This window comes from Mesocricetus auratus, unplaced genomic scaffold, assembly GCF_017639785.1.
Source record: "Mesocricetus auratus isolate SY011 unplaced genomic scaffold, BCM_Maur_2.0 Super-Scaffold_6730, whole genome shotgun sequence".
NCBI classification, from domain to species: Eukaryota; Metazoa; Chordata; class Mammalia; order Rodentia; family Cricetidae; genus Mesocricetus; species Mesocricetus auratus.
This window is the reverse complement of record NW_024429184.1, coordinates 4,638,209-4,656,156: the sequence shown is the minus strand read 5'-3', so window position 1 is coordinate 4,656,156 and position 17,948 is coordinate 4,638,209. Positions and strand designations below refer to the sequence as shown.

Sequence of the window (17,948 nt, the reverse complement as noted above, 5' to 3'; positions counted from 1 at the left end):
CACTGAACTCACCTGTGCAGAGCGCCTTTGTTAACAGTGTGCCGTGTGTTCTGACTTGGGAAAACGACGGGACCCGTACCTCTCTGGCCATGAGTTCTGTTCCAGTTGCCAAGTTGGCTCCTAGGATGGTAACCCTGACATCCAGGTAGGCTTCACTCTAAAACCAACCCGCCACATGCCCAGAATCACTGCAAACAGTTTCGTCAAGTTTTACACACAGTATCTGCTGCAGGCTAGAACGAGAATCTGAGAATAAAAGAGAACCAAGTCTGGAAGAAGCTCTGTGTGTGTGTGTGTGTGTGTGTGTGTGTGTGTGTGTGTGAGTGTGTGTGAATGTGTGTGAGTGTGTGTATTTGTGTGTATGAGTGTATGTGAGTGTGTGTGTGTATGTGTGTGTATGTGTGTGAGTGTGTTTCCATATGCAAATCGAGACCCGAACATTAAACAGTAGGGTTCACCTAATCCTTTGACAAAGGCACAAATTGCAAATCAGACTTCTAAGCCATCATGGCTTTGCCTAACAAAGTTCTTAATGCAAAGAGTCCCCCAGGCAAAGCCTGCTCTGTTCTTCAGACTTGGCACTAGGCTCCTCTGAAGTCAGTTACTCTCATGCCATAAACTTGAACGTGCTTAAAGGAAAAGGATTTTCTCCCCATGGCTAAGATACAAGCTCTCGGTGCCACAGAAACCCCAGGTATTTCAGGGGTTAACCTCCTCCTCACTCACGGTGCTTTCTATTCCTGCTTGAATCACTAATTCCAAAAGAAGTTTAAACTGTTTTGTTGAATAACACTAAAATATTTGTGCTTCAACCGAATAGCATGTTTTAACATGCACCTGAATAACAGGTTGAATGTATATAACATAATAGGCAATCAAGAAAACCTGTATGAGGTACATGGCATGTGGGTGCGGGGGAGGTGACTGAGCCTTTCAAAGAAAACTCACTCACTTTCCTAAGAAAGGCTAAAAACAAAACACACAAACAGATGCAAGTTGGGGATGATTTTCTTTGTTGAGACAAGGTGTCACATGTCCCAGACAGGCTTGGGACTCATTACTGAGACAGTCCTGGGGAGGCAGAGGCAAGAGGAGTTGTTCTAGGTTAGTCCACCTCGGTGCATAGGGAATCAGGAATAAATGCAGACTGCAAGAGACCTTGGTCTCGAAGCAAAGTACTCCAAACTAAATGACAGCAAGATGGGGCAGCAGGTCAAACCCCTGAAGTCGAGCCTGATGACCGGAGTTCTGAGCCCTAGAGCCTGGACCCTCTGACCCTCACGCGTGCCAGCTTATCTGGGCATATTCTAAAGTGAGGAAATGCCTCCAGACCCTAAGGAGGTGTCAGGCAGATGAAGAGTTGGTCCCCTGCCTTTTGTCTTATTCACCCACTCGGAAACCTAAAGGGCTCCTTAGATCTTTTAAGGGGTCACCTCTTGCCTTATTATTGTTGTGTGACTTGCTCAGTGTTTCTCTGTCTTACATTTTCCTGTGGAGGAAACACAGCAGGCCATGGAAGAAAAAGGGGAAAACAGTTCCTTTCTCCCAAGCTTTGTTTCTTAGAGCATATACTTATGGTCCCCCGACAACCCAAGTGTTCCTATAGACTTCCGCTTCCTGCAGCACATTCCTGAAACAAGTCAGACTCCATAGTGAATGCTGTAGTCACCTAGCAAAGCAGAGTCCACCGACACGGCGATGTGAGTGTGGGGCTAAGTGGTCGTCTACCACCAAGGGCGAGGACGATGGGAGTCCAGCAGTGAACAAGAAACGCTCCCCGTGGGTTCCAGAAGCTCATGTCTGCCTGGGGAGCCAGAACCCTGGTACCTTGAAGTACCGAAGGCTCAGTGTTGAGTGACTAGCACAAAGGAGTCTTTTCAAGAACTCTGCTTTGAAGCCTAGTGTGGTGGCTCATACCTGTGATACCGCCAGTTGAGAGGCAGACACAGGAGGATGGCTGTGAGCTTGAGGTCAGCCTGAGCTACAAAGTGAGACCATGTCTCATAAAAACTGAGGAAAGAGGAAAAATAGAAAGGAAGGATGGGGAAAAATGAACAAGGGAAGGAAGGAAGAAAAGAAAGATGAAAGAAAGGAATAAAGGAAGTAAGAGAAAGGGAGGCAGCCACAGGAAACTGGAACTTCCCTAGTCTTGATGAGAAGAGCACACTGGTTGGGAGGCAGAAAGTCTCTGGCTTTCATTTCTGAGCAGCACTACCGGGAGAGCCTGGGTGTTAGCAAATCCTCCTGAACTGGCCGTGTCTGCCCTGTCGCCCTACCTGTCCAGCAGACTGAAGACAAAATATCAGAAATGCTTTGAGTATGATGGGGCATGGTAGCTCATGCCTGTAAGCCCAGCGCTTTGGAGGATCAGGAGTTAAGCTAGCCTGTGCTGCCGGAGACCCCATCTAAAAACCAAAACCAAACCAAACCAAGACACCCAAAACAAACAAGAAGAAGCCTTCAGGATATGTCAGCAAGAATGAGAAATGAACGTTGTGAAAAGGGAACCTTGGCTTCTTCACCCATGTGATGGGGCCGGGAGGGGGAAATCCCACCCCTGCCCCTTGCTGTAAGGTAACAGAGTCACAGAGTTGAGTAGCACTAAGGGATTATTATACACTAGCAAAAAGGACCCTGCATCAGAACAAGGTGTGTTGCCTTTGTGTAGAGTTCTTCCAGGCCAGCTGTGTTTCACTTTCACGGTTTACAGTGCCTTACCTTAGCTCTCAGGCTTTCAGCAAGCGCATCCAACAGCACGTAGCCACCTCAAAGGCTGCTGAGTGAGTATGCAGATACAGCATGTGTGTGCATTGGGTTTTTGCCATGGGGATTTGGCCATGTAGCAATCCAGTGATCCTGTGTCAGTGCAGGCTCACATAAATGGTATATGAATGCTGAGGGATTTGACTCAGTTGGGAAAGTGACTGCCTAGCATGTACCGAACCCTGGGTTTGATCCTCAGTACTGCATATACTGGGCATCGTGATATATGTCTTGTAATCCCAGCAATCAGGACATGGAGGCAGGAAGATCAGAAGTTCAAGGACCAGCTGGGGAACTTGAGACCCAGTCTCAAACATAATAAATGAAAATAAGATGGGATAGGAATGTCTGGTCTCAGACACAGTGAGCTGGGCATATTTAACTATTTGTTGTAGTTGATTTTACTAGACAGTTGTCCAAGCTCTAGCAGAACTCCTTTATCTATCTATTTACCTGTCTGACCAGACATCATAAATCACTGACCTGTAGTTCCATTAGAAAACTGCTTGTTTTCTGCCCTGTTTAAATAATCAACGTGTAACATAAGCATATGAACAAATCTAAAATCACAGCAGATGACCCTAACATTCTGGGTATCATTATAATCGAGGTGCGTCCACAAAGCCAGCGTTCTGTCAGGTGAACGCAGAGAAGCACAGGGACCTGCAGTCATGCAGTTTCTCTGTTGCCCTTCAGTGAGATCTCTACTTGTTTCCCTTCTCTTCCTTTAAGAACACTTGGAAGACTTTTGGGCGGAGCTGTTTGCAACATGTTGACTCACTTAGGTGTGAGAGAGGCAAAGCAATTCAAGTGATACTGTGTATCAAGAGCATGGTCAAGACAATTAGAGCGAAGGGCTCCAGGTATACAATGTTACAGCCACATGGTCAAGACAATTAGAGCAAAGAGCTCCAGGTATACAATGTTACAGCCACATGGTCAAGACAATAGAGCAAAGAGCTCCAGGTATACAATGTTACAGCCACATGGTCAAGACAATTAGAGTGAAGGGCTCCAGGTATACAATGTTACAGCCACATGGTCAAGACAATTAGAGCGAAGGGCTCCAGGTATACAATGTTACAGCCACATGGTCAAGACACTTAGAGTGAAGGGCTCCAGGTATACAATGTTACAGCCACATGGTCAAGACAATAGAGCAAAGAGCTCCAGGTATACAATGTTACAGCCACATGGTCAAGACAATTAGAGTAAAGGGCTCCAGATATACAATGTTACAGCCACATGGTCAAGACAATTAGAGTAAAGGGCTCCAGATATACAATGTTACAGCTTGCTGTGCCTGTGAATTCTCTCCCTTGCCAGCGAGGTCACCTGGCTACAAGAGGCTCCACAGGACACATCCTGAAGTTGTTTCTCCTCTATTTTGACTGTGAGATGGCCAATAGACACACTACAGAATTTAAAATGATTGGAGAATAAAACATTTTTCAGGATATGGTTAAACATTTCCTTAAGGTTCTCTTCTGTGTTTAAGACAAAGTCTTCTAATTTCATCTAACACAAAATGTAAAAAGACAAGTTTCATAGTGTTATTTTTGAAGGGCTCTCTCCCCATGAATTTCACAGGCAGCACATTCCACAGCCTCGCTTATGAAGACAGATCATGGTGGTTTTATATGAAGTATCTTTGAATGACTGTACATGTGAACAATGGAAGACAGTTTCATAAGTGACCTTTAGGAGGCAGACACGGCTTCAGTTTGGCACTATAAAAACATGACAGTATACAATAGCCTGTAGAAGGTGCTAAGAAAATACAAAGAACCAAAACAAATATAAAAAGCACAATGCATAATAAAATGATAAGAACAATAAGTATATAAAAGTGTTTTTGTAGGACTGGGTGGTACCTTTGTCTATATGAGGGAGAGAGAAAGGGAGAGAGAAGGAGAAAGAGAGAGAGAGGAGAGATAAAAGGTGTATGTGTGTGGGGGGATGATCTGGTCTGTATTGTGCTAAATATGGCATCAGAAGCCAGAGTTTGTAATGGAGCAGGTGGCTGGCACTCCTTGCCAAATCTAGAGACTCCCTGCATTGTCAAAGCACAACAGGTACAAGGACTTGTGTTAATATATTTCCTGTGGGACAGCTTCTACACATTGCATTACCTGGTTTCCCTTATAAAGACTCATCTACCTAGGCATAGAGGCATGTACTCGTAATCCTAGCACTCTGGAGGTGGAGACTAGAGAATCAGGAGTTCAAGGCCAGCCTCTGCCATATAGATCTCTCTGTATGTAATATATATGATATGTGTGTAGGTGTATATCTCTCTCTATATATTCATATAGTATATAAAATTGTTAATCTCTGGTTGTGAAATGCTATTCCATACTGTTCTAAAAAGTCAAACAAGTTTTTGGAGGCGGTGTCCACAGAGTAAGTTTGAGACCAGCCTGGGATACATATTAAGACTGCTCCCCCTCCCCCAAATAAAAGTTTGAGAATGAAGCTCAAATGGTGGGGTGCTTGCCCAGCATGTACGGCCCCCCACATCTTCAGCATGGTATAAACCAGGGGTGGTGGCACTTATCTGTGAACCCAGCACTTGACAGATGAAGGCAAGAGGATCAAAAGCTCAAGGCTAGGTAAAGATTTCCAGGCCTGATGAGGAGACAGGAGACAATGTCTCCACACAGGAACGACAACAAACAAAACCAAGATGGGCAGAACTGCAAATCTCTTCTGCTAGGAAGAATACTTTGACAGAGCGAAAGACAGCCTTACGTGTCTGTTGACAACAGGAAACACTACAGTTAATCCCCTTGTGTAAGCATGCCAGTTAAAATCTAGGACATATAAAATCAAATGTCATAAGGAAAATATAATGAGCAGGCATCTCAATTGTTAGGTGCTCTCTGATACGTGTGAGCGGTTCCGTAACTCTGCAATGACCTGCAATGACAGTGCACCCAGCACCCTGAGCCACTAGGTGTGAGAGGAGACAGTTCAGCGCTGTGTGTGTTGCTAATGTCTTGTCCTGTTACATTGAGAGGACGCTTCTTCCTCATTCGAGATACCGAACTTACGTTTGCAGATTAGAAGAAGCTAATGTGTACTGATGTTTCCCTGTGACGTCAGGAATTTTTGAATACATTTGAAATGTTTTCCTAGCTTACGCATAAGATGGTAACAATCACTCAGAAAGCTGTTTCTTCCTTTGTCCCCTTCTTTGGAGACAGCCCCTCATGTGTCACAGGCTGGCCTTGAGCCGTACAGTTGAGGATGACCCTGAACTTGTGACCCTCCCAAGTGTTGGGATTACAGATATGTACCACCTTGCCTAGTTTTAGGTAGTGCAGGGGATCAAACCCAAGGCCTTGTGCATGCCAGGCAAACTCTTTGTCAGTTGACCATGTCCCAGATGTTTCTACAAAGCAGCTTTGTGCCCTAAGAGAGCTGGATTATAAAAAAAACAATCAGCCATTAACTAATACAAAGAAAAAGCCGCCAAGCATGCAGCCTTCTTCATCTGTAATCCCAGCACTGGGGTGGCTGTGGCAAGAGGGTCACTGTTTTAAAGGACGCGTTTGACTACAGCAAGCTCCAGGCATGCGTAGGCTACAACATGAAACCCTATTTAAAAGAACAAACAAACAGACAAACAAAAAGCAAGCACAACAAAACAGAAAAGGAAACACATCTGGCAACGATGCCCATAATCCTAGCACTTGGGAGACAGAGGCAAGAGACCAGGGCAAGGCCTTTCTCAGCAACATAAGCTAGGTTTGAGGCCAGCCTGGGTTACATGAGAAAAACCCAAACGCAAGTATGTGCACATACAATTGAAGTCGCACTGTTTATTGTGTTATATCCTGCTTTTTCCACTTAACATGCCATGGACATTTTTCCATGTCATTAGGTTTGCTTTGAATATGTTCTTGGCCACATAAAATTCCATCCTATTGATGCACCTGTTTTCTTTTAAGCAAAGACACATGCTGCATTTTTCAATCATGCTGGCCTCTTAAAATGTCAGCGAAAATACTTGGTGCCAATCTCCCATGAGTCCTTTGTGAATGTAAGTTCTTACATCCCATTTATAAAGTGCATTATGGTGTAAACACTGCTCTGGGCACTAGATGCAATGGATAGCTAATAAGCACTCTGAAGAATATGCCAGTCAGCTCCTGCTCCCTTCATCATCCGAGTCACGCACAACAGCATTAAAGTGTCTACAAGTATCACAAGTGCTTTTCCATTTTGTGACAGCTAAAAATAGTTTTGCTTCAACCTCCTGAGATGGCAATTAGTGCAGTTTTAGGCTTAAACAATCTCAGAAGCAGAAATGCTTAGAAGTTTACTAGGACACAACTGAAAAGTTTTAATTTGTGAGTCATACAAATTTGAGTCCCAGGAGGGGTTGTGCTCAGGTGCACCACACACCACTGAGCTACACAGTCTCAGCCCCAGACTCTTGTATAATTCTGTTCCCATGTCTCCAGAGAGACCGAGGAAGCTTTAAAATACTCCGTAGGCAGTTATGTTTGGATCTCTTTTAGGGATAACAAGAGAAGCATAAATGAAACCCTCAATCCCCCAGAGGGCACTGTGGAACCACATTCCGTTGCTTGGGAAAGGTTCTTTTGTTACTCAGATTCTGTGGGGACTACTAGGCCAGGCCTCCAGAGAAGACTTAATCATAATTTCATTTACTTTAAAAGACAAAATGTAATTAAGTGTGTGTGTATGTCTGTGTGTGTGTGTGTGTGTGTGTGTGTGTGTGTCTAGAGTGCTCTCTGATAAAACGGAGTAAATCAAAGAATAACTGAGTCATGTGTACCTGGAAATGGGCATTTGGGTAGGGAAGTACACTTTCGTATTTGTACAGAGCAAACATGAACCAGATGTTTTGTAATTTCCCACCCTTGTAGTTCTCAACTCCAACACTACTTAATGTAAAACTGAGTAGCTCAGAAAACAAGTTTACATCCTCTGTTGAGGTGAAATTGGCTTTACAGTGAGCTTCTCACAAACACACCTCCAGTGACCTGTTAATGTGGAAGTTCTTTTCCAAGCCGGAATCAAAACAGAGAGATTTCTGGTCAGATAAAATATTATAGGTTTATTTAAAACTTATTTCTCACCTTGAGTATGCAAAATACAAACTCCACAAAATGTTCATTTTTTTTACTTTGTAGTTTACAAATATACAAAATAGAAGTTTGCTTAAATTTATATTACATATTTATTAAGGCAAGGAACTATATAGAAAAACACATTTGTTCTGCTTAAAGGCATACTTGGGAATAAACCATTGTACAAATTATTGCACATCTGAAACCACAGTGCATAACAGACTGTCTGCATAAAAATGTTACAGAATAAACCAGGTATATTTACCTGACTTAGGTCATAAATGTAGATCGGAAGACAAAAATAGATTTTCCTTGTCAAAGTATGCAGCAGTTGGAGAACTCTGGCTCCCTCATTTGGTACCTTTAGAACCACGACTCACAAGCACCATCGTTTAGGCTATTAGAACATGTTCTGTACCTGAATTGCTTCCTCCTCCTCTGACATAATCATGGCTTTTTAGAAGGTAAAGAGCATACAAGGTGATCTTTACAGGTATATTGCATCATCGAAACACAATTCCTGGGAACTCTGGCCTTCCCTCCCCCAACGCACTGATCTCGTGTATACCCTGATATCCACAACTTCCAGTTGCCCATTGGCATTTTGTAAGTCCAGGCGTGTTCAAGTCGGATTTGGTATTGGAATGCTAGAAGGTCCAGTTTCAGACCCCATCTGTTCTGTGATTTTTTTCTTTGTTTTTTGTTTGTTTTTGGTATTTTTTTTGTTTTTTGATTTTTTTTTTTTTTTTTGTTTTTATCTCTTGGACGCTTCCTTTCTCCTGATTATCCATTCACAAACTGACTTGCTGGGAACTTGACCATGATTGTAGCGCTTGCCAGCTGGGCTCCTCCCCTCGTGGGAAGACAGTGTGAAAGGTTTTTTTTTTTAAAAAAAAAAATACTGAACTCTCTCCTGGCAGTGTGGGTCGTGTCCAACTACGCGGGGTTTTAAAAGTGCCTCTTCATATGTAAGGCAAGGTGGTCCGACCTGGAGAAGGCCCTGTCACACTTCTGGCACTGAAAGGGACGGTGCCCCGTGTGTTTGCGGTAGTGCCGGGTTAGTTCGTCAGAGCGGGCGAACTTCCACCCACAGCCGTCCCAGTCACAGTGGTAAGGCTTCTCACCTGTGGAGGGAGAGGGGAAAAGGGGGCTGCTGAAGCCGTTGCTGGAATGAAGAGTTAGCCCCCTTAAAAACCAGAGGCCAAAGAGTAAGAGCCAACTCGCGGGGCACACTCCACCCTCTCTCAAAACAAATAAGATCCAGGAAAGTCTTTATGACGCTGAAGGGTCAGACTGAAACTCAGATGACAAATAGGAACAGCAACAAAATGCAAGTAGTGTTCATTCTTTCGAACCCAGCCAGTGTTGGAAATGGACTGGGAAAAGACTGGGAGTTATCTCTGCCCAAACCAAAAGCATCCCACCCCGCTACGCTGGGCCCCAGTAAACGCCACCAATGGCTAATTTCTTCTGTAGTGTCGTTCCAGTTGTTTTAATAAACACACCTGGAAGACTCTGAGACTGATTTGGAGATCTACTAACTGATGATCCTTTCCATTCAAGTCTCTTCGGTGTTTCCAGCTACAAAATTGAGTGACACCACACCCAGCTTGCAGGGAACGGCTTTAAACCATACTCGGCTTGTATCGGGGTTTAAACCAGAATCCCCAGCAGTCACAACCATTAAATTCTTGGAATGTAAATCCAACCTAATTATTTTAAAAGACCAGAATAGAGCTACGGAGGAGGGACCAACTATGAAAATAATCTACAACATTTAAAACTTTTCTTTAAAAAAAAATACCGTAGTTTTTGCATTGCAAAGTACAATTTCTCGATTAGCAAGCTAGGAGGGGCAGGCACACACAGGAAACTCCCTATCTTTTAAAAGCCCGGTGAGAAACTGCACATTCAGGCAGAGCCGATAGCATCCATCAAGCAAAAGGCTTCTGGGCAAAAACACAGGCGCCTGTTTGCTGCCCTCCTCCTCTGTGATCCTGGAGATGGAGAAGAGATACACCCCAGCACCCAAGAAAGCCCTAAGGAGTACACAGCCAGCCTATGAGCAGACAGACAGCCACCCTCCTCCACAGCGCCGCTGGGTCGGTCCCCTTACCTGTGTGAGTTCGAAGGTGTGCCTTGAGATGAGAACTCTTAGTATAGGTTTTGCCACAGCCTGCATAGTCGCAAGTGTGGGTGGCGGTTCTTTTCCGAGGCCACGACCTTCTTCCCCTCTTTGGTTTGGGCTCCTCTGGCAGGCAGGAACCCGGTGGCATGAGCTCTAGGGGGTAAAGAAAGTTGGGGGGGGGGGCGGTCAACTTTCACTCAGGAGTCTCCGAGACACCCCCCCCCCCCCAGGCAAAACTCCCCAGCAGCAACAGCAGCAGCAGCAGCTCTACGGACCCCTTGCCCCACTGACCTTGGTAATGGAGAGAGGAGACTTGAGAGGGAGGCATCTGGTCTGGCAGGAAAGGAGGGTAGTTGGGCCCCGGATGGGGATGGAATCCTGGCGGAAGAGGCAGGCCGGGGTGACAGTCCCTGCTGTTGAGCAGTTCCTCGGGACTCATTGTAGGGGTAGTCCTGGTGGGGAGCTGCCGCCCCAGGGGGAAGTCGTGTGTGCTGGGCCGGTGCCCGTTGCTGAGCTGAGGTCCAGCGCCCAAGTGGGTCTCTAGGGAACGGCCGACTGTGCAGGAGGAGACCGATTCTTGCTTAATCTTGGGGCACATGCGCGGCGGGCCACCGCTGTAGGGCGCCACCACCACAGGGTGGCTGCCGTCCGGGCTGCCTTTGCTAACACTGATGACCGACGGGCTGCTGTACTCGCTGCCAGGGGTGCTCAGCGACGCCTTCAGCACGAACTTGCCCATCAGGCCGCCACCTGGCGGCTGCGGCTGCTGCGGCGGAATGTACACGGGGTCCAACTCGGGCCGCAGGAGCTCGGCCACGAAGCCGCCCGAGGGGCTCACGTCGTTGATGTCCGCCAGGTTGAAGGGGGCCGTGGGGGGTGGCGCAGACTCTCGGGGGTAGAGGAGCCCTCCACCTGTGTTGCCGGCGGCCACGCCCGGGTCACCTCCAGCCCGGATGGGATAGCTGAAGCTGCAGGTGGAGGGCGCGCTGGCAGGGCCGCTGCTCGCCGGGGAGGACGCGGATGAAACCGAGGCCGAGGAGGTCACCGTGGCGGCCACCGACTCCTGGTGGGACAGCGAGTTGGAGAGGATAAAGTCTAGGTCCAGGAGGTCGTTGAACTCCTCCGTCTCCCTCCGGGGTAGGAGGGCTGGGTTGTTACTGCTGCAAGCTGCGCCAGCTCCGCCACTCTCCAGGTCCGTGGCCACCGTCGCCGCCGCCAGGTCGTAGGGGCGGCCGGGAAGTGGGGGAAGTCGCTTCATGTGAGAGAGCTCCTCTCGCCAGCGCTGCCAAGGTCAGGGAGGGAGAGGGAAGCGGTTAGTTGTAGCCCCCTGTTGCCACCCCGAGTATCCACTCGGTGGGTGACGCACACCAGCACTCCGGCCACGGGCACTGGACAGGGCAGGGAGGCGGCTCCAGGGGCTCCAGGTGCCGGCGCTGCCATCTCAGCCAGCGCCCGGGTAAGGGGCGGCACGTCGGTCGGTTTCACCTCAGACTAGTGCCTCCGCACCTCCGCCAGCCCGATCCCCTTCCCCGCCGGATCCTCGAGACGTTCCAGCCGCCCACGGAACTGGGACACTAGGACCTTGTGGCTGTCTCCCCATGCACCATGGCCACCCGGTCTCCTACGCGCTAGGCTCCCTGGTGCCCAGAGGGTCTCGAGACTTGGCCACCAGTGGCCCGCGTGCGCCCACCCCGCGGCCCGGACACCGGGAGACCAGAGAGGAACCGCTGTGCGCCCCTGGCGGTGCCATAGCGCCGGGACCACACGCACTTAAGGCCGACTCAGGGGCGGAGGAGCCACCCTGGGAAGGCTGTAGCGTCCCAACGGAGGGCAATCCCTGTCCTAGCCAGGGGCTCCTGGCTGACCCCTGGATTCCACCCATCCACCCCATCACATGGCAGAAATCTACCGGGCACTAGGGCGACACTCACGTTATTTGGGGCACCTGCTGGACGCAGTGTCTTCTCCCTTCCCGCCGGGCCGGACGCGAACGTGGAGAAGGACGGGAGCAGAGCGTCGCTGACAGCCATGTCAGACTCGCCAGGTGGCTGCCTGCGGGCCGGGCGGGGCGCACAGGGACCAGGAGTCAGGGGCTACCCTGGCTCCCGAGGTTTCCCACCGATCCTCACCCTCTTCGGTTCCCCCAGCCCAGCATCTCACCTACCTCATTAATGTGGGGGCCCAGAAGGTCCTCCGGAGTCCGAAGAAGAGAGAGGGGTACCCGAGCCCCAAAGTCAGCGATAATGAAAAACAGCTTTAGAAGCGAAACCCCAAACCAAAACCCCCAAATTCCCCGAGATCCTTCTTCTTTGGATTCAGTATCAACCGGAGATGTCTTTTTCAAAAAAAAAGTTCCTTTGTATACAAAAATGCTTAGAAAAGTTGTAAACTCTTATAAAAATAGACAATCAGCAAGGCAAGTGAGTAGGTCCGACGGCCAGGCTGCACGCTCTTGAGCTCAGCAGTGTCCCCCGCCGTTGTCGCGGCCACTGTGGCTGTCGGCGGCTCAGGGGCTGTGGTCCGGGCGGTGGGCGGGCGGCGCCGCCGCCAGGTGAGAATGGCCGCGGTGGCGCGGAACTGCGAGCTGGGCGGTGGCGCGGGGTGCGGAGTCCTGGGGGCTGCGCCGGGTGCGCGCGGCCATGGGCGCGGGTCACGGGCGGGTGGCTGGGTGGGGGGCCAGAGGGGCGGGGAGGGGCACTCGGCGGCTCCCGGTGCCGCCGCCGCCCGCCACCGCCTCTGCTCCCCGCGCGCCCGGAGCCGCGCTCGCTCTCTCGGCCGGGGAACTGCCGGCGGCCGCCGCGCGCTTCTTACTTATAACTTCTCGCTCGCTCGCTCCCCCGCCTCCTCCCCGCGGCGCGCGGGGCTCCGCCGCCAGGCCCCGCCCCCTGCCTTTCTTCTCCCCGCCTTCCCGCAGCCTCCCCCTGCGCGTTGCCATGGCAGCTAAATAAACAAACTCCGCGCACGTGGGGGCGGGGGCGAGGGAGGGGCACGGGCGGGGCGGGGCGGGGCGGGGCCGGGCCGTGACGCCAGCCGGGCAGCTGGCGGGCTGGAGCCGCGCTGACGCCGGCGGCGGTGGCGGCGACGGCGGCTTCGGCGCTGGGATCCCGGCGTGGCTTCCTTGGCACGGCGGCTTAGGGTCCTCTGTGCGGCCACGGTCGGTTCCCTGGGCTCGAAAGCCCTGCCACGGGAACCCTGGCTGCGATAGGGGCTGGGGTAGGGGGGCGGCGGGCGAGCCCCTGCTCCTGCTCGCGGTTGCGCTCGTCGTCTGCTCACCCGAGAGCGCGATTATCCGCGTGACTCATCCAGCCCGCCCTCCCTCGCATACGCACGCAGAGGCCGGGCTGTGTCGGCGCTGGGCCGGGCCTGGCCTGGCGCGGGTGCCCGTGGGGCCTCCTGCTGGCTGGGGGGTTAAGGGACCGGGTGATGGGGGGGCTCGGAGCCCCGAGGAGGGTCTGCCGTGGCGACAGAAGGCCAGGATTGGGTACGCAGCGACAGTGTTGACAATGGACGGAGCAAGGAATTCCAGGGTTACTCCCGGGGAGTGGGAGCGCCGGGAGGAATCGAGGCGCGGAGATCCCTTTCGCCGGGGATCTCAAAGCTCTTTACAAGCTACGCGCTCGCACTCTCGGTTTGAAGATGAGAAAAGTGAGTCAGAAAGAGGTGAAGCGCCGAGGTAAAGGTCATGGGACAACTCGCTCCCTTCAGCTTAGGTTCCGAGCACGCTGGTCAGTCCACTCCAAGGGACTTCGCTAAGAGGTGGCCGTGGGACCCTAGTTCTCCCAAAGTGGCACCCCAGGCCCTTGCCCACCCGGAGGGGAAATGGTATGGCAATCGGTCTTTATTGCAGTCTGGTGACTCCTCTTCCCATCCCCGCTGGCTTCCTAGTGCGTGATCAGTAATTTTCCAGCCGGGAAGTGTTTTTCGCCCTCAACTCTACAAACAGGACTTTAAAAAAAAGTCAAAAAACAAACAAAAAACAAAAACAAACAAACAAAACCCGTGAGTGTGGTGTCAGGTATTACTCGCTAACGAAGGCTGGGTGTTTACTTTGGATTTGGGCGCCCAGAGTTGGGCTCCACCGCCCTCGAGGTTGAATGCCCCCGGCTCCTGGCGGAGTCAGCGGAGGGCGGGGGTTCAGGTAGGCACGGAGAAAGGGGCCTGGGAAAGGCTCGATCCACGCTCTAGCTCAGGCCGCGTGTGCACTCCACGTCTGCCCTCTGTCGTTTCACCTGTTTGGAGTCCCGGAATCCTGGGACCTATATTAGTTTTCTTCGGAATATTTGTCATCCTGAATTTTCCTCTTCTGGCCGACCACAGAGGCGTTCTTGGAATGCATCTCGTCCCAGCAGCGAAACGAGGCTGCCCAGTCTGTAAAAGGCAGATTCAAGCTGGGCGACGTTTCATTCCTTCGCCTGGTTTTGGCAGAGGGCTGGGAGGGCTTTCGGGATGGGGGTGGGGGGGGGTGGGGGAAGAAAGAGTACCGCTTCCCCTGGAAATGGAGCCCCTCCCTCGTGTGGCCTCGAGGGGGTTCAGCCAGCCCCACACTCACGGGGGACTAGGCCAGTTTAGCTCTGAAAACACTACTCTTTCAAATGAAAGAGCAACAAAAAGAACACCTGTTCCTCCCCCCCACGCTCCCCCCACCTCTGTCATTGTGATGGCAAAACCTACTTGGAACGCTAGGGCTCAGCACTACTTGGGAAGAGAGTGGATTCACAACGCCAAGGTCCCAAAGCCTTGACGAACTTGGATGAGCCTGTGTTTGACTGCCCCCACCCTCAGGATGTAAACACCTAAGTCAGGGCTTGGAATTTACGACTTGGGTAATCAGTAAAGGCTCTAGGTTTCAGCTCCGTTTTTATTTACCTAGGACAGTAGCCCTCCCCCTCTCCTTCCCCCTTTCCCCGCCCCTCCGAAATCTTCTCACCAGTAACCACCACAATGAAAAAACAATATTTCACAGATGAATTGGAAAAGCCACTATTATTATGTCACATAACCAAGGCAAGACTCGGAAACTCAACAGAAAAAGATGAAGTTTCCCAACAGCGGCTTTCTGGAGGATAAAAGGCAGCAGGCAACTCTCGGGTTATTCTCGTGATTGCATCATAGGAGGAAATCTGTATATTCATCCCAGGTTTCTGAAAGAGCTATGAAGTTCCAGCTGCGAACTCATCTCCTTTCAAGGCAGGTGCCGGGTGTGACTACAGGGTTATGACCCTCCCTCTCTCCAAAACAGGTAGGGCCAGAAGAGTTAAATCCCTGCCCTATATAATTTATAAACATGAGGCTGTGTAAACCTTTGATGACTAAATTGCACTCTAAAACAATAATAATAGAAGACACCCTTTAAAGAAGAATTAAGTGCTGGTGACTTTATTTCAGCAAACTCATATTACAAGTTTTGTGGTATGGAAGTTAATTATTGATGTCCTCGGAGCTTTAATATTTTTTTTCCAGCACAAACTGGCAGACGATGGGATGGGAATGGCCAGTGCTGGAGCCATGAATGCTGAGCCGTCGAGCAGTGAGAGAGACAGAGATGACTGGAGGGGTCAAGTGCAGAACTCCAAAGCACGGAAAAGGCCTAGGCCCACGCAGTAAGCACCTGGGCGGCTGTACCCTGGCCTGAGTTTTCTGTGCATAGCTGCCAATAGGACTCAAGGCATATTTAAAAATTGCACAGAGCCTCGGTGTTGCCCAGTCTGGTCTGGAACTTATTATACAGCCCAGTCAGGCCTTGAACTCAATACAGTCCTGCTCATGAATGCTGGGGGGGGGGGTCAAAGGCACCAGTTATCAGGCCCAGAAAAAAAACCTGCTTTTTTTGTTTGTTTGTTTGTTTGTTTGTTTGGTACTGGGAGTTGAACACTAGGCCTAACCTGAGGGAGGTGAGCATTCTGACGCTGAGTTATATTCCTGGGTTAACAGCTGTTTGCTTTTAAAGACAAAAGGAGAGAAAAGGTGGCTTCAGAGCCCAGGTGACCGCTGTCAAATCCCAACTGTGAGGACTTGAACCCTTGGAAGGGTCCATACATAGTCCCTTTTTCAGTTCCAGCCGCTGTCTTGTAAAGGCCACTCCCATTTAAGTGTCGACTTGGTCTCGCTGTGTTTCCCAGACTGGCCTTGAACTTCTGGGGTCAAGCATTCCTCCTGCCTTAAGCTCTCGAGTTGCCGGAATTGCAAGCAGGTACCACCAAGCCCCTCATGCTTGGTGTGGCCTTCAGACTTGTGCAGAAGTTAAGAAAGTGAGTTTCAAAAGCTGGGCGTGATGGTACAGGCCTGTCGTCCTGGACTGGAAGGCTGCGGCAGTATCTAAAAGTCCAAGGCCAGACTGACTTTAACAATAACACGTTATTGGGAAAGGAAGATGGCTTCAACACTACGTTTTCTAATTTAGCTTTGCTGGTTTGTAGCTTGGCAAGTGACCTCACTTTGCCCATTTCCTTTTCTGTAAGATGGGGGTATTAATAGCAGCCACTTCTTTGAGTAATGAGGATCTAATTAGATCACCTAGCTTAAGTCTTGACACTCAGGACTTAATAGGTTTTAATATTACCAGTTTTCTCCAGGCACTACACATTTCAGATAGCTGGGGACCATTGTTTTACCCATGGCTGCATCTCCAGCTGCTCGCTTAGGACCTGCTAACACATGCTTGCCCTCTTGAGTACTGCTGAGTGAATGAGTAATGCACTTTCCCTCTGTGAAGTCCACTAACAGGAAGCTGGTCTTTCAGCTGGTTTACTGCCTGTCTTCAGAGTCAGTCCTCTCAGACTCTGACAACTTCTTCTCTCTTCCCCTGCTTCCCTGGCGAACCCTGGGTTTCCTTCAAGTTCTCGCCCACCTTGCCCTAAGCAGGCAGGCATTCTCAGATCCCTTAACTGCTCGCACTTTTCCAACCTCCTGGCTACTGTGGTTCAGCTTCTATTTTGGGTGTAGTCTCCAGACTGACCCCTTTCCCTTTTTGAGTCCAGGGTGTTCTATATCCCAGGCTGGCCTCCTGGAACTCTCTAGACAGCAGAGGTAGAAAAGGGTGGCCTTGAACTTGCGACCCTCCTACGGACACCTGAGTGCTGGGATCACAGGGGTACACCACTAGACTGCGTTAAGCCTGCTTGGTGCTGAGAATGGAACCCAGGGCTTCATGTGTGCCAGGGAAGCACTCTACCCACTGAGCTGCATCCCAGAGGCCTGTCAGCAGCCGTCTTTGCCTAGAGAAGCAAGCAACTGCTTACTCCTGGCTAGAATGAAAGCTTCCTACTCTGGAAGCCCTAGATAAGCTTTCCAGCATCCTCCCTGGAGAACAGTCCAAGATCCTTTAAGGCTCAACTCTCAAACCCATGAATTCATGATGTCTGTTTCTATCAGCTGATTTTCCAGTCTTGGATTATCCTCTGTGCTGGGCTCTAACATAGACAAAAATCCAAAATTGTTCATTGTTATTTTAAAAAACATTTCATCCATTTCCCTTCCAAATACGTGTGTGTGTGTGTGTGTGTGTGTGTGTGTGTGTGTGTGTGTGCGCGCGCGCTACACACATTAGAAGTCAGAGGACAACTTTCCAGTGTTGGTTCTTTCCTCCTAGCGTTTAGGTCTCAGGGACTGAACTCAGGGTGTTTGACTTGGCAGCCAGTGGCTCGCACTCTGAGCCATCACTGGTCTCATCATACCTTTCTCTCCAGTCCAGTGTTGGCAGGGTGCAGCTTAGTTTTTCACCCACTTCTTTTTTCTTTTGTAAAGTTCTGTGATCAAGAAAAAAATTCCCTGATTCTGTTTTCCCAAAGCAGCTGGACAAAGCGAGTAAGCAGCCATTGGACTAAAGCAAACTTGAAAACACAAATAAAAATAACCAAAATCCAAACCAAAACCAAATGGAGAGAGTCAACTCTCTTCTGCAGCCAAATTCATTGCCTTTCAAAACCCAGAACTTTGGGCATTGAAGTTTTTAGAGC

At 49.9% G+C, this 17,948-nt stretch overlaps 1 protein-coding gene across 1 annotated transcript; it reads right to left on the bottom strand.

Moving 5' to 3' along the window:
- Positions 1 to 7,832: 7,832 nt before the first annotated feature.
- On the bottom strand, positions 7,833 to 12,671 carry Klf4 (Kruppel like factor 4). Its single transcript, XM_005076493.4, has 5 exons — positions 12,158 to 12,671; positions 11,925 to 12,045; positions 10,285 to 11,275; positions 9,982 to 10,146; positions 7,833 to 8,989 (listed from the first exon to the last, which is right to left on the bottom strand). Exons 1-5 carry the CDS (start codon positions 12,160 to 12,162, stop codon positions 8,814 to 8,816), a joined length of 1,458 nt encoding a protein of 485 aa, XP_005076550.1. The 5' UTR covers positions 12,163 to 12,671; the 3' UTR covers positions 7,833 to 8,813.
- Positions 12,672 to 17,948: the final 5,277 nt, after the last annotated feature.